Here is a 26,333-nt window from a genome sequence, read left to right on the forward strand (position 1 = left end):
CTTTGATCTTATGTCACTCTTTTCTTTGGTGAAAGGTAATGTCAAGAAGAAACTGTTCAATTCCTCTCTCTCCCCGCACCTTTTTTTTTGTCTAATTTTCTCCTTGCTGTTGTCTGGAATACAGGAATATGATGGCCTCTGGAGTCCTAAGCTTGAGCTAATATGAATTCCTGTCTTTTAGTGTCTTAAAAGCTATCTGAAGATTTGCAGTAGAGTTCTTTTTTTATAGATTTTTTTTTTTTTTTTTGTGGCAAACATATAATGGCAATAAAAATGTTTTCATGATATGTAGTGTTTATGACTTATCATGTATTTTTATGCTCACAGCAATGAAGAAGAGGTGGTTTGTTTCATCATTCACTTAACATGCCTCTCTATAATTCTGATACTGGTTAAAGAACTTGTGCTTGTAAGTAATCTAGAACTGGAAATCTTTTGCTTGGCTATAGAAGTCCTACATTATTTTCAAGGGGAATTTCAGAGTGAACTGTTTATGCTGTGGATTAATATCATAAAAAAAGTTGAATCATTGTCCTTCAATACCAGTGTTCTTCCAACAACAGCCCTAAACAAAAAGGTTTTGTGATAGAGATAAAGCCTTGATTTGAGTATGTCATTCAGAATGCATAGTATAAACCTTTTAGGATAATTTGATTCAGGGCTATTTTGTAAAAACTAATGAGCTAGAAATAAAAGGAAAAAAAAAAAGGGAAAAAAAAAAAAGGAGGAAAAAAAACCCAAAGAAGCTGTATGCTACATAGTGTTATTCCTGAATTTTAAATATTAAACATTTATCTTATTAGCCTCCTCTCTTTAACGTTACCTAATTTTTGCTTTCCTATGAATTGAAAAAAACACCCCAGTGTTCAGTTTTCTTGAAAATGGCTGTATTATTCATAATATTGGTACATATGGGTACATACTTAACTCAAAGTGCTTTGTCTAACAGAGTTACACCTCAATGCCATATATGTTACCTATTTCCAGGCATTTAACTTGAAAATTTCCCATCTAAAAAGCTAAAAACACTGCAGAACAAGTACCACAATTGATAGAGAGGGTATGCATGAACACGGTGTCAAAATTGTGAGCTACTGAGTCTAGAAAAACAAAAAGCAAGTGCATATAGAGGATCACATTCTGAAGCTCAGAGGCACACTGAATCCTTGCCATTTGGATACAGCTTCAGAGAGATTCATGGTAAACTGAAAGATTTTATATATTGCTTTTCAAAACTAAAAAAGCAAGTGTACAATTATGCCTAAAACAATTATGTAGCTCTGTACATATTGAGGCTTCACCCTGTCCTCCTCTTTTCTCCTGCCTCCACCAATACTTTATTCTAATCTGAAGAATTCCCAAGAACCCTGATAAATGCAAATATCTCACCCTATAAACTGTTAACATGTATTTTTTCTTCCATAAGCAGAAGAATAAAATAAATCCAGAAGTGACTATAACCAACACAATCTACATTTCAGAGCCAATCCTTAATTTCCTGAACCTTAACTCCTGGTTCAGAACCAGCTTTGCCAAATACAGAACCATGCACAACATCAGCATGGTGCATGTGCAGAAGAGAAAGCATATGTGGCAGACTTATAAATCTGTAATTCTATACATCTTCTCTTGCTAAATACGGCTTATTGATTGGAAATATTTATTCGATTCTTAAATAAAATTGTGTATATTGTTTCAAGATCAGACATTACTCTGTGTAAGGAATCCCACTGAAATCCAGCCCTGTCCTATGCAGCTATTAACATCAAACCAGAAAAGAATTTTTCAAACCTCAAAGGCCTCGAAAGAAATCCCCAAAATGCAGCCTTCTCTGGTCAAGACTATTGGCAATGATCATTTCAGGCAGAAAAAGAAACTGAGCTCACTTGTTTATCCTGCATCTTGTTCCAAAACAATTAACTGAATGAAGAAATTGCTCGCCTGTCCATGATCACAGCAGACTTAATACCTTTCAACTTCTGTCTTCCGGAGTTAATTCAGCCAATATCATCACATGCTTCAAGCACATCCTCAAATCTTGGCCAGATATAGCTAGATGTTTTTTTCCCCAGCAGAGAAACACAGTAGTTTAGCTATCAATGAATTTCCTGTAATAATCCGGTATAGCTTCCCTGATATGTAAAAGTAATGTAATGCTGAACTGGGAAAGGAGGTTTGGGGAGGGTGAGAGGGAGAAAAAATAATCAAACTAACATGGCTGGCGCCTCCAAGGGATCTGTAAAGGCAGATCTTCAAAACACTTCAGCTATTTTGATGACAATACTCTTGTTTTCCATGGCTTCCACCATACAGAACAATTCAGGTTTCTGATTAAGTTAGCAAAACATTTGATTTTGTTTCGCAACAAACTGTTAAACATCTTACTCATGAAAATGCACTCACCTACATAGAGAAAGAATTCAGTCGTTTCTACAGAGAGAGGAACTCACAGCTAGAGTTCTTGTACATGAGAAGCAGGACACAAAAACGTGTGTTATTTCAGAATTAAGTAACAAGTATTACCTATTCCTTTGGAAAAATCTCTTACCAAAATTTACAGTAACTCAATTACAGCATTGCTGTGTGCCTAGCCAATACTAATCACCTATGTAGCTGAGCACAACTAAGTAACACATTAAAAAGCAGCAAAGAATAGCAACTAGCTTTCACTAACCAATGCAAATGCTCCTGAAATACACATTTAAGCGCTACTGTAAGTATTGTTCACACTGAGCATTTCTTTGGGATCTTGCCCTTTTTTTCTTTTATCTTTTTAAAGTCTGACAAAATGCATCCCCTGGAAGTACAGCCAGCATGATCAACCACTCCCTCCGTATCTTGTGGCTAAGACTCACCATCAATTGACACTTCAAAAGCAGCTACAGAACGCAACCAAGAATCCACTTGAGATCACTGAAAATATTTAAGTCTTTCTAATATACTGCAGACTGAATTGGTAGCAGAGCCAACTGTAAAGACAGATCAATATTTCTTATTTTAAGACTCTCTACTCTTTTGTGCCAGAATTTAACTTCACAGGCACAATGCCAAATGTCTTTGAAAACATTCAGCAACCTGTGAGAAAGATGGAGAATTCCATTGTTTCCAGGTGTATTAAATTCTGGAAACCTTTTATTTTCAGAACTTACGTAATGGTAAGTTCTGGAGGAAAAACTTTGACAAACTATATCTCTGCCAAACCCCACCTTAATTAGATATCTTTGCAAAGCAATTTGCACTAACAGGACTGAAGAGTCTTCTCCTGTGTAGACCCTGCCTCAGTCAGTTCACAAAATGGACAATGTTTTCTTACTGAATTCAAAGTTTCTTCTTTCCATACTGTTCAGGTGCGGGATATATGCCTCCTTCTCTGAATACACTCTTCCAACTCTGCTCTGCAAACAAAATTTTCAATATATTATGAGGATTTCCTCTCACACTCATTACTGTATATATCCAAATTAGTACACAGTCCCAGCTTACTCCCACCATAGATCCGCTGAATGAAAAGGGAAAAAAAAAAAAAAGGAAAAGAAAAAAAAAATAAAAAAGGGAAAAATAAAGGAGGGAAAAAATAAAAATAAAAATAATGGAATTAGTATGTATGCTTAAATCTTCAGGCACAGAAACCAGCAAACAATAACCAATCTCCTTTAAAAAGTACCAAAGCTCTCCTTCGCGCTATGTTTGACAGACACCAATTAAAATACATTTCCCCTTTTTTCATTTCAGTGCATTATTTGAGCACTGAATATTTTTTTTAAGTTACTTTTTAATTTTCTAAGCTAAGAGAATATTCATATTTTCCCAGTTTGCAGACAGGATGAACCACAGTGGTGTGGTGAACTACAGATGATGTTACAGCCTAACAAAGACATAAACCTGGATCTCCAGAATTCCCTACTAGCACTTTAGTCACTGAGCCCTCTTCACCTTCAGTCTCTCCCAGCCTGACCAAATGAGTTCATCATAACATAATCCCTACACCATTCACAGCTTTCACAGTACTACAATTTTTTTCCATCTTCTACCTAAATATGGATTTCATGGTTTTGTGCTTCTCTTTATTCTGTATTCATCCCAAAAAGAGACATATGAACCTGACATGAACTGATCCTCTCTCCCTCCTACAAAAATAACTAAAAATATATATATAAATGAATAATAAATCAGGTTGCAACACTTCAAAGATTGAAACAACCAGATGAAAATGATATCCCCCTACAGACAGCTGAAGAAGGGAAAGCTGCATGCCTGGGAGACATGATTTTCTTAAAATGTCTTATAAAATAATATAAAGAATTTATAGGTTTTTACAATATACAATTAGTAGGGTTCTAACACAATTCTAGATAACTTACCAGAATAATTTTACCTATTTCAAGGTTTTTCAGCCATTCTGTGCAACATTATAAAAGCAATATAGTTATATATTTATATTTTTTAAATGTAATATAAAAGCTATATAATTAGTTGTATTAGTTTTATTATGTACTATGTATTATGTTTGAAATAAAGCCGCAGAAAGAACAGTATCCTTGTTCACATTTTGTAGGTGCTTTCAGTAAAATGGACACCACAGAATAGTTTGCTTTGGAATAATTAAGTTTGCTTTGGAATAATTAAGCATTTTTAAACAACAATGCATTCCATAATATAGAACTCGCAAGAGTGAAAGGATTTCCTTATATCAGCCAAACCCCCGCTCAGTCATGACAGTCCTTCAACCTCTGCTTGCTCTTCTATGCTCTTCCTGAGCTCCAATTACTTCAGCAGTTATGCTTCCTGATGTAACACGCGCAAATGCAAGTGCTTTCTTGGGAAAAGATGTCCTGAGTTGTCAGGATTTCCAAGGAAAAGCAACTTTACCTTGTTTATCTGAACGAGTTTCAGTTCATTGGGTTGGCTTCTTTGTTTGTTTTTTAAAGAAAAGACTTCCTGATCCCTTGCCTAAGAGCTCTGAATCAGCTGGCCATTTATAACAAGGTTAGACCAAAGGACAAAGATTTTTGAAAACAATTAAATCTCTACAGGACTATGAAAATAAGGGGCTTGTTTAGATAGGGAGAAATCCAAAACCTTCATTGAGGAAAAAAAATGTAGTGAGTTTAGAACCTTCTCACAGCAACAGATCTGCACTCAAAGGAGACTTTATAATATGCCAAATGCAGGAAAAAGTTTAATTGGCTCTGAGAGTCGCCCATAAGATATACATTCACAGAAAGCAAGATTTATTTAGTTACATAATGGTTTTGGGTTTTTCCAATTTTTAGTGAAGTAAAATTTATAAAGAATGGAATACTACTTCTGTCATCAAACATAATTAACAAAATTGTGGAATGGTTTGGGTTGGAAGGGACCTTAAAGCTCACCTAGTTCCAACCCCCTCTGCCATGGGCAGGGACACCTTCCACTAGACCAGGTTGCTCAAAATCTCGTCCACCCTGGCCTTGAACACTGACAAGGATGGAGGATCCACAACTTCTCTGGGCAACTTGTCCCAGTGCCTCATCAACCTCATAGTGAAGAATTTCTTCCTAATATCTAATCTAAATCTACCCTCTTTCAGTTTAAAGCCATTCCCCCTTGTCCTGTCACTACATGCCCTTGTAAAAAGTCCCTTTGCAGATTACAAAATACTGTAAATCAATATAGTAACATATATGCATATCCAGCAAGATAGATGAAAGCCTAGTAAAGCAAGATATTCAGACAGTCCACAAAACTCTACTTGAACTTACAGCTGGGTGCTGAATCAGACAAGAAAATCTAAGAACACTGAATTAAGACATGAGGTCAGGGATGCAGCCTTGTTCATTAAAACCCTGAAGGACAAATGGAAGGGGAAAAAAAAGAAAAAGAAGAAAACAAAAATCTTCTTGACTATCATAATTACAGGGTAAGAACACCAATCCATGCATTTGTTCAGAAATGTGTGTGTGTGTGTGTGCACATACATACATATATAACACACACACACAAAAATGTTTTCATCCATATTTATACATATGGATGAAAACTCCCACCTGAAGTTTGGAAGCACTAGGACCACAAATGTTCTCCTCCCTTGTTTCATACTCTCATTTCTTCCCTGTTTCTGCAGTGCACACAGTTGTTACACTGTACTTGTCTGAACAGTAGAATTGCAATGAAAAATTTAGGTCATGCATTTTCCTTTAGCCTCGACTATTACCAACACTCTCCCACCCAGAGACAAGGCTAAGGTTTCTGGAGGCAGTATTTTACTGACAGTATCATTAGAAAACTGTAACAATTACCTTGTTATTTCAAAATTGCACTGCCAGTAAACAAACAAAATAAGATTTGCAAAGTTTGTTCATTATAATTACTAATATACACCTCCTGATCTATATTTTCCAGGAGTACACAAACAGCAGCAGCACAAGACAGGAGTTTCATAATTTTCCTCACACTATTTTAGAAAGTTAGCTATTGATATTTGAACAAAAGCAGGCATTATTTCAAAGACGATTGCCTTCATCTCATGAATATGTCAGGATTGCAGTGCAAGGGAGGTTGCTCTAATGAAATACAAGCTCAATGTGAACTACATCTGCACTTCAGAGACTAATGGGTACATTTCTGCTACCAAATACTGAATTTAAATGTCTTTAAATTGTTGAAAATACAAAACTCACTGAATTTTTGCTAGGTTTTCATATCAATAAGTGATGCATGCCATCATGCTTGCAAAGAAAAGCTGCTAACATGGCTACTTAAGGTAGTACTAAAAGTAGAGGGGTATCTATAGCCATCATTGTACTTTAAAGCACCATAGAATGGTTAATTTTATTCATTGCAAAAGTCATTGATTCAGAAGTGCTGGAATAGCCAGCCACTGGCTCAGTGAGAGTGCAAGATTCTGAATGCAATGTGGTGGGGCTAATTAGATAAATTAGATATCTGTTATCTAGTGAGGAAACAGACAACTAAGAAACAACTCTGGTTGCCTCCAGAGGTAGTTTTGGGAGACACTCGCACCTGACACAGCTCCTGGACTGAGGTGGAGACTAACTGCAAGACAGTACCTACCTATAGTAGCTGTTTACAAAATGTGATAAACCTAGTCATTAGAGGAGTCACTCTGAAAAGATCGAAACACCCTTCTCACTTTAAGAAAGTGGTAATTGTAGCAAGAAGTAAATAAACTTGCAGTTTAAAGAAAACCAACATCTTCCATCCTTAAAACAGTGAACATCACTCAAAAAAAACCCAAAACAAACCACACATGCAACACAAAATGCCTTTGACAATTTTAAGGTTTGGCTGGCTATATTGTGATAAACCAAAATAATGAAAATACATTCTTTGCTTCAGTCCATAATGGCTGATTTTTCACCAAGATTTAATTTTCTTTTTTATTAAATAATTTCTCCTTTTTCATTCCCCCAGTTCATTTGTTCTGCTATCAAGGCACCAACTTAAAACTTAAAGGCACCAACTTAAAACACTCCTCTAACCAAGGAGGCCCTGTAGCTGCAATGCATCAGACCAATTCTGTTGAGCATTCACAGGTCACTGCAACATCAGCTTCACATGTCTGTTCAGAGACAAATGACAAATACAACCATTTCCTTCTCCAAGATGCACAGGTACAGCACTTGAGCAAGCAGAAAAATAACTCTGGCCTGCTGTCAGAAGTTTCAATCCTTAAATTCAAAACTATATTCGAATACTCTCAAACATAGCCAGTAATAAAATGTACTGGTCAAGGAATGCAGATGCCTAAGGTGTTTAAATCAATTTGTTTAACATAAAGTATTATAAGATAATGAACAGATAGTGAGTTATACAGCAGAGCTGATGCTCATTACTGCACCAAAATGTTACCCCCCTTGATTTCTACCCAAAAAAAAGTTGTTGATGTCATTTATTATATGCCATTTACTATATACACTTTATTTTTTAAACCATGAAAATATGAAACATCATAATTATTAAGCAAAAGGACTTCATTTTCCATTGTCAGGGAAAAGAAGGTTGGAACACCGGAACATATTTATTTAGAATAGAATAGATTATTGCAGTTGGAAGGGACCCACAATGATCATGTAGTCCAACTGCCTGGCCACTTCAGGCTGTGCAACAGTTAAAGCATTTTATTAAGGACACTGTCCAAATGCCTCTTGAACACTGACAGGCTTGGGGCATTGACCACCTCTCTTGGAATCCTGTTCCAGTGTTTCTTTACCTGTTCTGGTGAAGAAATGAAGACTTGGGATAATATTAAAAAAAAAAAAAAAATAAAATAAAAAGAAATACCATTCTAAGTTAACTTTTTTAGCTCCTAACAATCATTATCATGTGAAAATTAAGATAGTCCTCAAACCACTCATTATAAATAGTTGCCATTCATATTGGTAAAGGACTACCAAGTGCCAATGTAGAATATAAAATAGCTCGCTCAAAAAATACAAAGAATTTTTGAATACCTATGTAAAAATAAGGATTAACGAGGACTTCTCCTTTGGTATTGTCTAAGAACTAAAGCAAGTTTGTGCCCACACATTCATATACTTTAAAAACATTCTTTACCTTGTTTTGTAATAATTTTTACCACTACTTCAAGGAAAAAAACTTTAAAATTCCGTTATTGCACAGGCTTTATATAAAATACTAATGAATACATATTTGATTACCCTTAATCTTATAGTAGACAGTATATAAAAGCCTAATATATTTTGTGAACATCTATGATCTGAGAAATTAAGTAGGCTGAAAGAAATATGATTAGAAGACATTATTCTTCCCTATACTGAAGAGCACCCACCAGCAGGATGCCACTGGGGATGGTTAAACATGCTCACTCCATGCTGCAGCAGGCACCAACGCAGACCCCTTTCAAAATAGTTAGGAACTCAGCCTGTGCTCCTCATCATTGCAAGAACGTGCACACATAATTCCACAGCACTGTTCTGCAGCCCTCTTTTTCACTCTACTGAACTTTATCTTCTCTGATGCAACTAACTGAGAAAGAATTTTCTCAGCTGTTAATTGAGTTTCAGAATTTGATTTCTAAAATCCCACCTACTATCAGATCCCTATTATTAGAGTAGCCCTGTGCTTTTATCCAAGCAAGCATTTCAGTGTGGTGGGAGCCATTCCTAAAGAAGAATTATTTCTCTCAGGATAAGGATTAGACAGTTAAAAAGAAGATTACTGCTATACAGCTATTACTCCACAAATTACCAAAACCAAACCCACAAACTTCAAAGGATACTTCCCCTTTTTCAAAGAGTAGGCACAGTAAAAAAAAAAGTGTCATTTTGCATGCTAGATAAAAAAGAAAACACTTAAGAAACTATACTTCAGAAATAAGACTAGATGATACTGTGCTGTATATTTAATGCATATTAATGAACTTTACCACATTATTCAGCACTGACATAAGAGGCCATTCTCTGTTTACAGCATTATGCATGAGCATACCAAAGACCTGATATCTAAGGTTCACCTAGAAACACTAAAAAATGACAAAAGGCTGCCTGTAATAAGAAAGGACTGATTAGACCACCATCATAGTTAACCTACTGGTAAAAAGACCAAAACCACAGCAACATCTCAGAATTTTCCACTTAAAGGCAGGGGGTTGAAAAAACAACACTTGGTTATAATATGTAATTGGATAATTTGGTTTTTAAGCTTCAAGTCACCACTTCAGTCAAAAATTTTGTAAAGCAAATCACAAATCACAAGAAATTGTATTTCATGTGATTAGATGGCATCCTATTTTTAACACTACTGATTAACAGATGGAAGTGGAGTTTTTCCTTCAAAAGTGCTTTAGTCATCATAAAGTACCAACAAAGATGTTGATTAAACACATCTGTAGAACTAAAAAAAAAATAATAAAGTGTGACGTCATGTTCATTCTCTACAGCTATTTCTACAGCCTCCCTGACAAAACTACCATTTAGTTAAACCATGTGTTATGTCAGGATAGCGAAGAAAATGTACCAGGTCACTGCTACAGCTTGAATCCGTTTTATCATGTTGATAAATATTGCCAATGCCAAGGTTATATTAGTATATCCACACATATTTCCACAGCTGTATATTGTGTTCACCGCTTTATTTCTGTGTGAAATATCCTCAAGTTTCAGCCCTCGCACCAAGAGAAAGGCTCTTTGGAAATAGCAAAACACACATGAAGGAGTGAACACAGCTTCCCTATTTGCTCTCCTCCTAAAATTCTTGCACAGCATTGTTTAATGCTTTAAAATCAAATTTTTATTCCTATGCAATTAGTAATTCATACTGGGAAGGGTGTGTGATTGTTAAAGATGAGCATGTGTGAAGGAACTGTATCACTGTAAGAAATATAGTAATCAGAATGATAACTGGTAGTTTGATATTCCAAATATTACCCTATCTATATTTTATTTGCTACCTACTTTAGTCACAGTAAATAAATAAGTAAAAATGCAGAACTCCTCACAAGTTTCTACACTAAATCAGTAAGTCTATGCAAATCACATTGCCAGAAATGAGGTCTTAAAGAAGAATTTAGTAAAGAGAATTAAAAAGAAACATATTATCCCCATCAAATATAAGAGCGTAAACCCTTTCTCTCCACTTGTGGCTGAAGGAAACTGTTTCCCCAAGATGAGCCAAGAGTCTGAAGCGCAGGACAAGCAGAAGCAGTCTCTGGAGAAATGAAGAGCACTGAAACAGCACTTGGTAATGAGAACTTGCCTCTTCCATCTTAAAACAACTGGACAGCACTTCATAAGAGATTATTAAAATATTAAAAACTTATACAGGGATGCCTTTCCTCTTCTCTGATCCTTCTATCCCACTTGCAAGATAACTTCATAGGGAGACAACAGTCACTTTCTGCCAGTGACCACTGAAGGAGAAAAGGACAAGTGAGTTTTACACTAACTCCCCTTAAATTATCTTAAAGTTGCTACAGCAAAGAAAACTAATCAAGGATTTGGGATTAGTCTGTGTTCTGAACTTCTTTGATTATGATTCAACACAAATTCATCAAAACAAGCAACAATACTGACTCCTTCACAGGGTATTGATTGATACATTTACCTTGAACTGAATCCCAGGAACTTTACGAATATAGAGACCTCAAAGATATCAGCTTTCTTACATCACTTTTTTCATATCCTGACTGACAATGGCATAATGTGACACCTCATCTGCCGGTAGCATTGAAACCTGTACAATATTCACCAGAAGTTGTGAGCTATTCCTCCCACTACCATCATAATCATTTTGAAGACAAGTTCCCATCCCAAAGTAAGCCATTTAAGAATTTTACCACTCTAAACAAACATGACAGATAGCACATTGCGCATTAACTACAAAATGGAAATGTATGAGGTCTGCCAGATTCCTCAATGGAAAAATACTTCTCACACTGTTACTATCTTGGCATGCGTATGTTAAGCCAATTTCCACTTCTAGTTATACCAAAGCAAATTCAGCCAAAGTCCATGTAACCAAAATCATTTTAGAGTTGGTAGAAGATGAACCTGGCCGTATGCATGTGCACATATGCAACAGCATCTATTTGTGAAATGATAGTACAGATCATCTCTGTGGCGTTTATGTCAGAACCATGACAAAATGTTTTTCCCAGATGACTAAGTGACAGTGAGAAGGCTGTTTTCCACGGGAAGAGGAAGCCAAGAGCTGGCTTGTTTCCATGGAAACAGTAGCAGCATCAGGCATCACAGCTGTAGAGGAAAAGGCAGAAGTTTAGGAGGCAGAAATCTTGCTGATTTTACCTCACCAATATGTCAGTACCATCAGAGATCATCTACATTTAAGGTAGATCAAGCTAGTTTATGCTCAGTATGTCATGTCAAGCTACAATTTTCAATTAAGATTTCTAAAAGCCAGCATACCAAAGTAAATTAATAAAAATTACTTACAGTGCAAATTAGTCAGCCCCTGTACGCATAAAGCTACAGAGTTTATGAATATCTGTCACAGTGATGCATTACGATTTTCGTCATTAGGAACAAATCTAGCTATTTAGTCAAAAATGACAGCTTCCATAAGCTAAATGTTTCAAGCAAAATGACTGGTTTTCACCAGTTAAATCTAACGGACTCTTTTCCCTCTCAAATATAAAATCAGCACTTTGATTCCCAACATGGCAAATGGAATACCCTCTTGGCAGCTTCTTTATCAACCTTTACTATTTTCTTTTTATGATTTCAGACAGAAGATGTCTGCATAACTCAAAAATTATTAAATGGTAAAATCTAAAGTATACTTCCTTTCCTTGTTGAAAAAAAGACATAAAGATTTCCACTTATAAATTAAAGGTCCTTTCTACTTGTTAATAAAGCAAACAAACTTTGCTATTCACTACTAATCTACAAACATGTATTCTGAGATGAACATATCTTCACCACTCTATTCACGATATTTCAGACCATCCCAGCAGCATTGCTTCTACCAAAAATGAAAACAGCATTGCACCATGAAAAGCCAAAGCCCTAAAAATACAACCCACTGCGGTCATTCACCATAGTACATGACAGGTAACTAGGTACCTACAGAGAACTTAAGCTAACCATGAAATAAAGGCATAAGTTATCTTTGGTAACAATTCTTTCCAATATGATTTCTGTAGCTTTGGCCTTTCAAGGGGATCTATAAAATCATATTTTCTCTCTCTCTTATCACACTTGTTTCAGTTGATTCTTCCTACAACCAACCCCACCAAATTCAAAGCTGGTGTACATGTTACAGGGCACTGGAAGGAGTCTCTGACAATGTAACTTCACACAAAGCAGTGGATGGGAACTTTGTATCTCCATCCAGCTAAATACCGCTCACTGCTAAGGTCCAGTTCCTCAAGACACAGCATAAGACCAGAACTTTAAACAACACTTGCAATGTGTATTTTGATGCCTAGACTGCAAGACTTTTGTGGGTTTATTCGCACTTCAGCGAATATTTTCTTACAGCAAATTTTACAAATAGTTGCTAATTAGTTTTTATCCTTCCTTTATAAACCAAGTAATTATGATCTTCCTATAGATAAAGACCATGAAGCAAAAGGGTTGTGTAACTTGCCTCCAGCTGCTGAAAGCATCTAGGGTGTCGCAGGCAGCACCACTCGAGTGCCCTGGGCCACATTGACTCCTACACTGCTGAGCTACCCGACTTCGCAGGTGATGTCCCCTTACCCACAGACAGATTTCGAGCCTTCTCAGAAAGTGAAGGATATATAGCTACAAATTTTGTGAATCCCAGGGCCATTTTCGAGTTGCTGTGCTATGTACATGAGTAATCCATAATCCTTAGGAAAAAAATCAATGACAAATACTAATTACTTCTTTGAACAGCATCATGTTTCAACTATTATTCAAAAGTAAAAGGCCTTAAAAGCTTAATTAATTTGAGATATGATATCCGAGACTAGCGCTGACATTCTAGGTCCTGCTGGGCATCTGTAGACACTTTTAAACTCAGTGCTTAATGTGCCTCTTGTACTTTCTTACAAACTATTTAGATGTATTTTTGTAATTACTAAAGCATAATAAGTACTTTGCACTTATGAGCCATCGTATATCATTTACAGGTATTAACTAGCAAAGTTCACACTACATGTTTGATTATGATAACAACCAGGTAGGTGTCTGTTTCGGAGATGCTTAAGCCAACACACAGAAAGATTTGTTTGACCAACGCTTCTCCTCCTATGGCAGTATCTCATGCCGGTAGCTTTCCATAGCTACCTAATAGCATTCTGTCACATAGCAGTTTGTGAATGATTGCTCTATTAAGGCTGGAGTGAGAGGAGTACTGCTGTACTCTTTAATTTCATTTCACAGGCTATGAAATCCAAAAACGATAAAATGAAAACAGAAATAATATTCAGATGTAACTCCTGAACTTGAGGAACAAAGAAAAGTGTTGCAGGTTTCAAAGCAATCATAGGTATGTGAACTACATTTTATATTTACAAACCCCACATTTAGCAGATGTCACTATCTAAATATCAAACTGCATACACTTAAAGCTGAATTATTATTATTTTTTTAGAATCTTAAATAAAGTAAACCTTCCTGTCAACAAACTACTTCCACTATTTATATAACATCACTGGATGGTCTTGCTAGAATAATCTTGTGCATGCACTATCCCCGAATAGGTTACCATGGCAACTTATATTTGAATTTCTATAAAATTCTATTTTTAGAGATCACAGTTTAGGATAAAGAAAACTCACAAATATTAAGTACCATTTCATTAATAGAAAATATCCCATTTTTATCATCACCACACTTCCCAGAAAAGACATTGCTGAAGTTAAATCAGGAAGTATTGCTAAAAAATTAATTACCACAGTTATTAAGAAAGTTTACCACTACGCAGCCTCACTATAACCTAAGTGGTGTATGAGTCAGTAGCTAACACTACGAGGCAAAGATTGATGCTCACAGAGTTCTGTCTGGATTTCAGTAAGGCCAGGATTTCACTCAGATGTTTTTACAGTTAGTCATCATTTCAGCTGACACAAAACAAAAAAGTGTATTTGCCAGAATACTCAGAAAATAACATCTCTGTTTCAGGTGCGGGAAAATGTTGAACTGACAGTAATGTCTCAGTTCCAAACTAATGTTACTACCACCTTAAATTACTGTGTTCAAGAGTGCTTACTAAGTGCATGCTAGTCCTTAAATACAAATTTGCTTCAATGCTTTAAGACTTGCCAGTAATTTTCAAAGTTGTCTCCATACCTGAAACACCAAGTACAAAGCAGCAGCCTTGAAGAAAATGTAAACACTGGTGTAGACCCTGTTGTTACTGCTGTGACACTGCCTTAGTCTAGCTGTCTGGGGTTAAAATCAGAATATAATGTTTAAAATCAGTTTTTAAGTTATAAAAAGGTGAATACTTTATCTTCTAAGGGATATTGCTGTGTAGCAGTTTTCTATTATAGTGTTAATTACAGTATTCATTTTGCAAATTCAAAATAACTTTACCCAAGCCACTGACAGTCCAGGATGGTCTACTACAGATGGAAAATTTGGAAAGCAAGCACCTACAGGTTCTGTCAAAGAGTGGACTGAAAATCCAAGTGACAGCTACAACTCCAGGGTGCAACTGCAGTCAGCATACCTGCCTTCCTTTTTCTCCTAGTAACTTCCACTTAACATTTGCTCCATACTCCTCAGTTCTCCAGCAAAGTTAAGTGGAAAGAGTTCTTATCCTAAAAGCTGCAGATTTGACACTGTCACAAAACAGGAGGTGAAAGACAACCTGCAGGGCAATCGTCGCACACAATACCGTTTTGTCAGGTAACTGACAGCCACATTTTCTTTAGGATTCAGACAGCGAAGATGCAAGCAACAAGGGAATGTCGTTGATGAGCAAAGTTAGAGACTTCTGGTAGTTTTTCTTCACAACCAATCCTTTATTAAAAATGTATTTCAAGTATCAGCTGGAGCCAGCTGTCACTAGGGCAACCTTCAAAAACATAAATAACGCCGGCATTCAGCAAGTGACAGCAGTAACTACGAGGACTTTCACTTTCTTTTTAACTTCACTAAGCTCACAGGAGGTACTAACTTTCATATAAACTGCATCAGGGTATAGAGCACAACTCAGGAAGTCACTTAACAATGCACATGGTTACATCTATGGGATTGCCAGTGAAATCAGCAGCACTGACCAGGAGATGACACCCACCACAACTGCACTTTCTGCAGGGTGAGGCTCAGCTCTGAACGCTTCATGGGAATCCTGACAATTATGCTGCAAAATGCTTCTTACCATTTTACAATCAAACATTTCCAATTACAAGTTCTCATTCTTGTATTGCAGGGAGGATTTGCTGGTGGTTGCTTTTCTAATTGTTAAATCTGAGGCACCATGTGTATTTCTCTCAAAGGAATTACAAGCATTTGCTCTAAAGCCCAGGGTTAGAAAGCAAACTCCCATTGCCACTGACACAGCAACCAAGAGACAGAACTAAAATCTAAATCATCAAAGGAGAAAGTAGTCAGCACCAAAATCTAAAATCCCTATCTATATAGCGGAAACTTAGTACACTCATTCACTGCTGTGTACGCATGCCCTCAGTCACATAGCCAGGCAGGGTCACCCTGAGAAATCAATGGAGGAAGAGCCAGGGTGACCCTCTGCCACACTTACTTTGTTGAACTCCGATCACCTCCCAGCACAGACAGAGCGAAGCTGGGGAAGGGCTGAGGTCGCTCTCCCGCATCACTGTCACCACCTCACCCCAAACCCGAGACCTCTGACAGCTGGGGGAGTGATAACAGCCTCCCCTGGCCCCAAACACGCCTCCATAAAGGTGCTCAGCAAGGACAGGGGCACTTTAGGGCTGCTCATACCCACACACAGACAGGTCCCCCAGCACACACACCTCCACACCCCCACCCAGGCCAAGGGGGCGAGTGCAGCTCCATCACAAGCTCCTTGGGCCACAGCTCCCACCTCACCCCATGAGGGGACACTAGCCCAGCGGGACCCCTTCCCTGCCTGTCATTCTGCAGATGCAGAGGGGACAAGCACCACAGCCCCACGGGGGCCGACACCACCCCATGCAGCAGCCCAATAAAGCATCACGTCTACATGCCCACCCCATGTGGGGCAAGCTTCCCCTTGACACTCTACATGGCTGCCTCTATGCGGGGCCCCCGACACTCCTCGATCTCCCCAGTCACCCGGGCGGGAGCGCCGTCCAGCAGCGCTTACCCTGGCAGCCCGTGAGGAGTACGGGTCCTCGAAGAGCGCCCAGACGCGGGGCTGCAGCCGCCGCCAGCGCCCGCCCTTGCCCTCTGCGGCGGCCCCCACGTCCTCGATGCCCAGCCTCTTGGCGGCCAGGTCGTCGTCGTCGCCGTCGGTGGGCGGCTCGCCCGTCAGCAGGTCGGGTGCCTCGAAGATGTCGAGGGCCTCCTCAGCGTCGCGGTGCTGGCGGTAGGTCATCCAGCAGCAGGGCTCCACGTCGGTCTCGTCGATGCCCCAGAAGGCCAGCTCCTCCTCGAAGAGCGGCCCGCAGACGTCGGCGGGGCAGTGCAGCTTGCCGGTACGGTAGTAGTTGAGCACATAGGCGAAGACCCCCGGGTGCCGGTCGAAGAAGAACTCGCTGGCGCCGCCGCTGCCCCGGGGGCTGCAGCCGGTGCCGGGCTCCGGGCAGCCGCCCGCCGGCGGCGGCGGCGGGTTGGGGTTGGAGGGCGGCGGCGGCGGGTCGTCGCCGCCCGGGGACTCGCTCTGGGACTCGCAGGCGAGCAGGGCCAGGCGGGTCCCCGGCAGGGTCTTCAGGGTGCTGCGGTAGGTCTCGTGCCGCGTGCCCCCCACGTTGAGGATCACCCTCTCGTTGTCCTCGAGCTTCCCCATCGCTCCGGGTCGGACATGACTGGGGAGGGCGCGGGAGGCGGGCGGCGGGGATGGGGTCGCAGGCAGGTCCGCGGCGGACGAGCTGCTGCCTTAAACGCAAACAGAAAAAATCGAGGAGAAGCCCCCCAAGCATCACCAGGAGGGAATGGGGGGGGGGGGGAGGAAAGCTATTCCCCGCCGTCACCGCCTACCCCAGCCCGCTCCATCCTCCCGATCCCCCGCCGCTCCGCACCTCCGGGAGATCCCGGCCCGCCGCCGGGCAGCTCCGCACTCTCCTCCCGCGGAGGGCTCTCTCTCCCGCCTGCCCGCCCCGGGCAAGGCTCCGGGCTCTGCCCTCGCTTTCTCTGAAAGCGGGCTGCCGGAATGGCACCGCCGCTTCTCCCCACCCCCTCCTCCCTCGCGGGGCTGCGAGAACAGAGCTGATGGAACAGAAAGTGTGCGGTTAATTATTTAAGGGGCATCTATCTTTTATCATCCTAGCAGGCTAACAAAGGGGAAAAAAAGAAAGATTAGAGGTTCCTCTTCCCTCTCACCCCCCATTTTTGGAGGGAGGGATTGCTTTACGGGAAGAAATACCAACACATCCCCCTCCCCAGTAAGCCCAGCAGCCGGCACACCCTTGGAAAAGCTGCCTGCGCGGAGCTCGGCTCCCCACTTTCTCAGGCAAATCACGAAGATGAGCGTGGATCGCGGGGAAGAGTCGGCGGAGCCAGCGCCGCGCTGCCGGGGGCTTCTCCACGATTCCCCACTTCCCCCCTCGCCAGCCCCGTCGCTACCTTGGCCGGAGGACAGTACGCGGCTCCTCTTCTCGGTCGGGCTCCGGTGGTGGCTGGCGGCGGATCGCGCTTCCCGGCCGCTCTCCCTGTCTCCCCGCCAGGCGAGAACTACTTGTTGTTGGGCTTTGTTTTGTTTGTTTGGGTTTTTTCCGCGTTCAGGTAGCTGTTTCACCTCCCTCCATGCTCAACTCCGAAAGGCGTAACAGCGGCTCCCGCCGCCCGCCCGGAGAAGCCGCTCGCTTCATTTTAGGAGAGGGACGCAGCCTTCCCCCATCAGGGCTGCGAGCGAGCATCGCCGGCCGAAAGCAGAGCCATGGACGGCGGGCCGGGGCACCTCCGGGAGCGGTGCTGCCGTAATCCCAGCGCCCCTTTGGGAAGAGGAGCCCAAAGGTGCAAAGGCACCTTATTTGGGGCTGAAGCTCCTCCCCGGGGCGGGGGCAGGGGAGCCCTCCCTCCGTACCCCTCTAGCCCCCCGCTCCCAGCCCCGAGGGGCGGAGGGAGGCGACAGCAAAAACAAATACCACATCTCTCCGGGAAAGGCAGCTCCACCTCCGCTCCGCTACATGGAAATTCGGTTCACTTAAGGAAAACACGCGGGAAGGGTTCGGGGCTGAGAATAGCTGTTTTCCGAGGCACGCAGGGAAAAAAACAGCGCCCAGCTACAGATGACTGCGGAGAGGAGCTGCTCAGCCCCTCGAAGAGGGTTCTTCACCCAGCTGGTCGGTGCCTGCAGCACCTGCTGTGGCCAGAAGCATCCCGGCTCCCGGGGAGCTCCAGAAGCATAGCCGGGGGTCGGGAGGGCTCAAGGAGGGGGGATCCAACTTGTGTGTCAGCTGGGAAAACATGTACAGCGCAGTGGGTATGCTTCGTACTTGGTACACTTCATACCTTGGAGGTTGGGGGCGGCGGGGGGAATGGAAGTGGAGAGTCCTCAATAATATAGAAATGAGCCCAGTGCCTGTGCCAAAGCCTCTGCCTCCTAGCCAACTGACTTTCTACAGCCTATCTTACTGATGCCTGGTTTCCGCTGGGTTAGTCCAAGGGAAAGAAGCTTCCAACCCCAGCAAGAAGATACACAAAAATGAGGTGGTCCCTCTTGCCTCTTCCTCAAAAGAAAACTCTTCCTCCATAGTGAGAGTATTCCCTGGCATGAAGTAATGAGTGGAATAATGATACCTGAAATGTCCCCCTTCCGTGTCATAACCTTCGACTGACTACCTGCTGGCGTTGGGAGGGCAAAACTCCACTGGAATCAATGCTCAGAGGACACTGTGCTTAGACCAGATTGCTTTAGCCCAGGTCTGTCTGTATGTGGCATTCATGATGTAAACACAAACTCCCAAAGCAGCAGCAACTGTAAGAAATGGGTTTCAAAAGCTTTCTCCAGATGTACATTTTGAAGTTGGGGGGGAAAAAAAAAAGCAAAATACATCCTGCCAAAGCAGATATAATCAGTTAGTGAAAACTCCCGGGAGCCAAAATTAATATTCAATTACATAGTCGTAAATCCAGTGGAAGGGACTCACCCATCCTAAACCAAAGCAACGCTGCTCGTGCCATACTTGCTTTTATTTGCAGAGGGAATTTTTCTGAAAGGAGACATAGAGAAGAAGGGGGTAAGACAAAATGAGTATTCATTGTCTTCTCTCTGACCTATGAGAGGTTTCTGGAGAAATGCAACGCGTAAAAGCTCTGCAGCATTCATCCCTTGTGGGAAACCATGGGGTGGCAGTAGCTGCCAAAACTCTAGAAAAACTGTATCATCACAAAATAGCAGGACTTCCTTCTGAACTGTCACTGTCTGCTGAAGTCCCACATCTGTGCTTAAGTTAGAAGACAAGCACCCCTCTTCACAAAAAAGAACCACCACGAACAAACAAACATACAAAAACCCCAAACCAAAACAACAACAAAACCAAACACAAAACCCCAGAGAACCCATCACCCCCCAAAAAAACCCACAACCCACCCAAAAACCTAAGAAACCTAAGACTAACAAGGATGACGTCTCATAAACAAAAACCTTTCAGCCACACCCCGTAATGCTGATGCCAGGAAAAAGGCATGTATTATGAGTGTTCTGTTTACACTTTAGACTTCTTAAACACACAAGGGTTTTTGCTGCATGAGAAAGAAATAATGTTCCCAATTGGTCAGGAAAGCAATGGTCTCTTCCAGAATATAATAGTCCTTCAGTCACGTCAAACTGTCCATATTCTACAGCATGTCTGTTACTAAATATAATGCTATTAATTTCTGTGTGTCACTCTTCCTTGTATTTTCAGCATGTGGCAGACTTCTTAATAAAGATTGAAATTACATTAGACATTGACTTTTCAGACCGACATTTTCTTGAATGACAATATTCTACATAGGCAACTGTAGTAATATTTATGAATTAATTCCCCCCCCCACAAGACACTGACCTGAATTTTTGCACTGCCCAGTCCTTCCAATAAAAGTGGAGGCATGAAACGTATGTAAGAGGGAGAAATGTGCCTCCTGGGTGAATTTACTATTAAATATATCTGCAAATGGAAAACAAATGAACAAATCTATTTCCACATACTCTCAAACATACTCTTGTAAAAGTGAAGTGGAAACATTTCTGTAGCTCAGGATTTGGAACTTTCTTTGAGGAACTGAGTGACACTGAGCAATGCACAACCAGTTTTCCCTGCTGGATAGGTATTCTGAAAGGAAAGGTCCTATGTTACTGTTTTAGCCGACAAAGCAATAAAATTAGATGTGAAGACTCCTGTCAGAAACCCAAGCCAAATGAACATTTTATTAGGAGGAATCATTCTTCTTGTGAGCTTGAGTACTGCAATGCAAAGTCATTGGGTTACCAGCTGCCTCACAATAAAAGAGCAAATGGAAGAAAGGACTTGCGGAAAAGAAGAAGAAGTCTGAGCACAAACGCAGCATGCCCCAGTTACAGTCATGCTCTGGATCACCTTCTGGAGGAGCTCTGTCCCTGTTGACTAGGGATTCCCCTGCCCAGCTACCAACTGTCTTCCTGGGGAGGACATGAGAGGCGGAAGCCACCAAGATTTTCTAGTGCAGCTCACCATGTCATAGATTTCATACAATATTTTAATTGGAAAACAAACAAACAAACAAAAAAATTATAATGGAAAATTATAATACAAGACAATGCAACAGCTAAAATCATCAATTTGTATCAGTTTAGTTGATGATTAAGTAAATGAACTAAATATTTTGAATACCCACTGGCATTAACATTTTATTAATCTTCTACTTGTTTCTTTGACATATTTTTCTGTTCTCCCTTATTATTTATAACCATCTCCACTATTTACAATTACATGTAGTAATTCATTACAAATCAAGAATTAATAGGTTAAGTAAATGTCTGTGAAATGCAATTGTAAGGAGCTATGGTGTAGTTAAATTAGATGAGACTGGAAACAAAGTCAGCAGAAAGTTGTCATTATTTCTAAATTCCAAAGCTCGATTGCATGTTTGGTTAATGCAGCTGAAATATAAGCTTGATCACCAACACAGAATTGGTGGAAAAAGGCCTTATTGTAGAAAAATATCAATAAAACTAAGGTTGAACAAGGCAGAGGGACAAAATGTGAAAGCTGACATGAAATTAATCTGCTGTTAGTGCCCCAGTAGCAGGTTCAAGTCCCCTATATGAGGCGCTGCATATACACAGGGGTGCTTCACCTGTCTTCCCCCACTCCAGATCTTCAATTCTTTGTGAAATTCCAGGAAATGTGGTATTTGCCATTGAAAAATGAAAACTGGCAAAGTTCCTTGTATGTTATATTTATCAAGGGAAAAAAACAACCTAGGGAAGCCAAGACTGAGGGCTCCTGAGACACGACAAGAAAAAACCAAGTGAGCGTTAATTGCATTGTCTAATTAATAATGCACAGCACAACCCATGCTACATGGTTAAGTCATCACCTTCCCTGATGGTGGGGAGAGCATGGTAACGTGAACAGTTTTATATATATACATGAGAATAGGCTTCAGGTTCCTCTTTTCAAAAGAAAGGGGTGTTGGGGAGTGTAAAGAGACATTGCCGCAGAGCTGGGACTGGCATGTTTTAACTTGTGTTACCTCCAGCCACAGCCCTGTGTTGCACACAGCTCCTGTCTCAGCTCCAAACCAAACAGTTGCACTTTCCCTCAAAATCCTTATGTTTCATTCTGCTGTGAGTTGAGACCCTGGAGCACACCAATCTGTGTGTTCTCGTCATCTTCTTGGTTCTCCAGTCCTCCCACAGGCACCCAAAAGACTTCAAAGCAGCATCCCCTTGCACAAGCTGCTAATAGCACAAGCTACACCATTTCTTTGACCTTTCCGGGTTCAGGCAGTTCCAGCAAAGAATCTGCCAATACTCTTTTAGGGCTAAGGTGGATCTGGGGCTCTTTCCACAGGGTGTCCCTCAGATCCTCCATCCCGCAGAGAAACTCAAGCCTGTCCTGTTCCATATCCCATTTCTCTCCAGATACATCTTCTCCATCTCTTTTCTGCTCTTCTTCCAACTTCCTTCCACCTTTTCTTGTTTTCCAAACCTTTCCTTAGCATTGGCATGTGCATGTTCAGCAATCTGCTTAGCATTGCCTCTGTGGCAAAACACATTCCTTCAAATGCAATCATATTGACTAAGCACATTGTGTGCAAACACCAGTGTTTGGGCAGTGGGCCTGCAGGGTGCCTGCTGGGAGGTTGCTGTGAGCTGCCCAGTGCCAGTCCCATCCATTTCCAGCCCCCTGCCCTCCAGAGCCCCAGTCAGCCATGAGCCCCAGCGCTTGCCTTCCATGTAGTTAAAATAAAACAAGTAAGTGAAAATTTCCGACTCAGAACTAGTTTGTCCACAGTGCTACAAGGACACACGTATAATGCAAGTGGAGCCGTTCTGATCAATCATCTCCTTCAACCAGCCTCAAACTCCCAGACCCAATGTATCTGCTTTCACAAGAGGTAATCCCTTAGGAATTGTCACCCTCTGCTTTTGATTCCACTGTTCCTCTAAATCAGCAGTGGATCCCGTAGGCCTTCTATCCAAACACCAACCACCCCAGAAACTTCTCCTAGACATTGCCTTTTTCATTCATGACCCAGGGGTGCTCTTTGGCTCCCCACAATTACTAACACCAAAGGTATTAGCAATGCAAGGTGGTGGAAAGGAGGATTATTCACCTGCTTCTGCTATAATTCAAGAGCTTTGTCAGTGCTGATTCATATTTGTGAGATTCACCTTTTCTCTAGAGGTACAGGATATTACATTCTGTTAAAAAAAAAAAAAGGTATTGCCTCAGGCTCTGTCCATACTTACATTTTTTAGTGCCCAATGCTGAAATAGTTGGAATGAATTTTTGATCTATCCTGAAAATTTGCTTCAATTCCAATTTAAGTTCAGTAATGGGTCTTTGCCATTCATAAGTTGCAGCACATGATGCCACTTCTGAGGGACTGTCTCACACCAGCAAGGTGTGGCTTTGTAAGGAAGACTAAATAGTGAGAACAGTACTCAGCTCCCCAACAGGTGTTCAACTTTTATTTCAAGTAGAATGCAAATACTGAGCTTCTTTCAGGTGCTCTATATACTTACAGAGACCGGTTAAAAAAAAGGTCTCGGAATGACCTAGTCAATCATACTGAGTCCCAAGGGACAGTAAAACGAATGCAGTACCTCTAAACTAGTTACAGCTCTTGGGTACAAGCTTCCATCATTCAAAAAAGGTAAATCACTTGTGATCAGAAAGTGCCTACAGGTGGAAAAATAGGGAAGTGCCCAAGCCAAATATCTTCTTTTACAGCATATCTAAGCCAGCAGAGATGACCTAGCCTCCACTGACCTTACTTCTCCTTCCTGGCACAGGAACACAAGCCTCATGAAAATTTTGGGAAATGCTATCCCAAACATTTCTGCATTTTCTATTCTTTATCTATCACATTAGTTTTGGCTGAACTTTTTGGGTAACACATCAATAATAAAACTTTTTGTCAGCATAATAAGGGCCTCATCTTGCTGCAAGTCTTAAGCACTCCCATAATATAAACAATCAACAATCACCTGGAAGATGCAGGACAAATAGCTATCTTCACTATAGAAAAGCATGCTCAGAAAGAGCTAAATCTGTCTAAACAGAAGTGCCTTATTATCTGTTTTAGTGGTCTCTTCAGAAACGAAAAAAAAAACCTAAACAAACAAGAAACCACAAAACACAACAAAAACAAATCTTCCAGATCTATAACATAGTTCGCTCTGAAACATCTGTCATTTTCATCTCATTGGCAAAGACAGTATTAAGAAAAAACCTGTTTACAGGGGCACTGCGAAAGTACCACTAAACAACCTCACAAAGAAACTTAAAGCGATCTTTAGTTTCTAAGTCTCTGAAGTAATCAAACCAAGTTGGATATAATCTGACTCAAGGAACAGGAGAGACCTTTACATTTTTATTTTGGTAAATTATATGATTTATCATCCAACACACTGTCTATCTACTACCTCAATCAATATTCAAACTGTTTTGAGCAGCTAGCCTGTGTTTTTAAAAGAATAGGTCCACCTACTAAAATTTTCTGGAAGCAGTTTTATGTTCCTCTCAATGCTAGCTTTTACTGATCTTCCCCTAAAATCAGTTCAAATATGATACACTGCCCACATATGATGGTGATTTATTTAAGAAAGTCAGCAAACCCTCCCTTACATGCCATCAAAATCAATGAAAACACTCTAATAGGACTACAAGGGTTTCCAGATGACTGGCATTGTTCCACCTAGTTTCTGCATTCCACCAAAGTTTAACTGGAAACCTACCTCATCTATCATTTTCTTCCTTTCTGTGACTACCTCCATTATTTTAATTACTTTTTCTGTAAGAGACCATAATACACATACCCCAAGAACGCAAGGGATTGCTTTAACAGGTTATCTTCTGCAAATATTTGCACTGATGGTCTTCGAGGCATCCCTGCAGCAACAGCCATATAATTAATTACTCTCTCATTGTATAGAAGAGATTTTGTAACAACAGCTCATTCTCTACTATTGATTCAAAGTTTAATAATTCTGCTTTGCAATGGTTTTGTCTTCCCACTGTGAGTAGTTATAGTTTACCTATCCGAAGAGAAACTCCTACAGTACAAGTGGCAAAAGTCTCCCGCAGAGTCTCACTGACAGAGGCAGGCAGATCTTAGCTACACAGGAAGCAAAGAGGTTTCTTCATAGTGTCTGCAGGCTTATACAGTAGACCAAATGTATGCAAGCTTGATTAATCTTGACTGCCTCCATTCAGCTGCAGTCAAGTTTTTTCTCTCCTAATTTTTTTGCATGCTACTTTGCAGACAAGATTGCCCAAATCTGGACTGAGCTGTCTACTGCCATGGAAACAGAACAGTATTCTCCAGAGATAAACACTGCATCTCCTCTGCTTGTGCTTCAGCCTTGCTTGAAAAAGTTAGAGGTGCTGGCACGGATTTCTGCTATAACCTGTAAACTGGACCATTACCCTACCTGACAGGGGAGAGACAGACAGGAAATGCCAGATCCATCGCGGATCTCATCATCAGCACTTCCTCCTCACAGGCAAGGTGCCAGTGAGCCTTGAAAAGCTGTGCAAGGTCGTGTCAAGATACAGAAGTCTTGACAAAAACAGCCTAACTCTCAGTTAGTAGCCCATCTCAGTATAAGGAAAATAATATAAGGTTGTAAAATTTCGGTTGAAGTCTCTGCATATCTTTGAACGAGCCAGCTTACACATCTTAAGCACAGAGTAAAACCACAGTGGTCACATGGACTGTTAGCTACACTTTGTAGTCAAAGAACATGCTGTGTCCACACTAATGTTGTAAGCATTTCTGCAACATTTGATACCCTTGAGAACTTTCCCCATTTGTTTCTAACTGCAGTGCTCTAGTTGCTGCATGCCTTCCTTAAAGGAAAAGAAAGGGCTACTATGGAGCAATGGGGGGAAGGTGATGGCTGTTGCTGCAGATGCTGCTAAAGGGCGCTCTTGCTGGGCGCACCACCCAGGCTGGGGAAGGGAGGTACGACGCCCACCCCTGGCCATGTGACTGTCCTGTACACGTGGGGTGTAAATGGTGCTGGGGAAGAGAGGTGCCTGGGTCGGAGGAAACAGGGTTGTTGGGCCTTGCCTACCTCTTGCAGTAGGAACTCAGAACAGAGGGAGTTGTTAGGTTCCG

General features: G+C 41.1%; 1 protein-coding gene across 14 annotated transcripts in view; it reads right to left on the reverse strand.

Moving 5' to 3' along the window:
- KCNC2 (potassium voltage-gated channel subfamily C member 2) overlaps positions 1-18,681 on the reverse strand; it is a 99,951-nt gene extending 81,270 nt beyond the window's left edge. For 10 of the 14 annotated variants that reach the window (XM_030480115.1, XM_030480116.1, XM_030480109.1 and 7 more), the window contains exons 1-2: positions 18,141-18,681; positions 16,723-17,453 (exon numbers count right to left, since the gene is read on the reverse strand). In XM_030480115.1, coding sequence (XP_030335975.1) covers positions 16,723-17,364 — 642 coding nt within the window. In that variant the 5' untranslated portion in view covers positions 17,365-17,453; positions 18,141-18,681. Of the gene's footprint in view, positions 1-16,722; positions 17,454-17,596; positions 17,931-18,140 lie in introns of those variants that run through there. The other 4 variants (XM_030480114.1, XM_030480104.1, XM_030480113.1 and 1 more) reach the window with 3 other exon arrangements.
- Between the last annotated feature and the right edge of the window lie 7,652 nt (positions 18,682-26,333).

This window comes from Strigops habroptila, chromosome 3 (assembly GCF_004027225.2).
Source record: "Strigops habroptila isolate Jane chromosome 3, bStrHab1.2.pri, whole genome shotgun sequence".
Taxonomy (NCBI): domain Eukaryota; kingdom Metazoa; phylum Chordata; class Aves; order Psittaciformes; family Psittacidae; genus Strigops; species Strigops habroptila.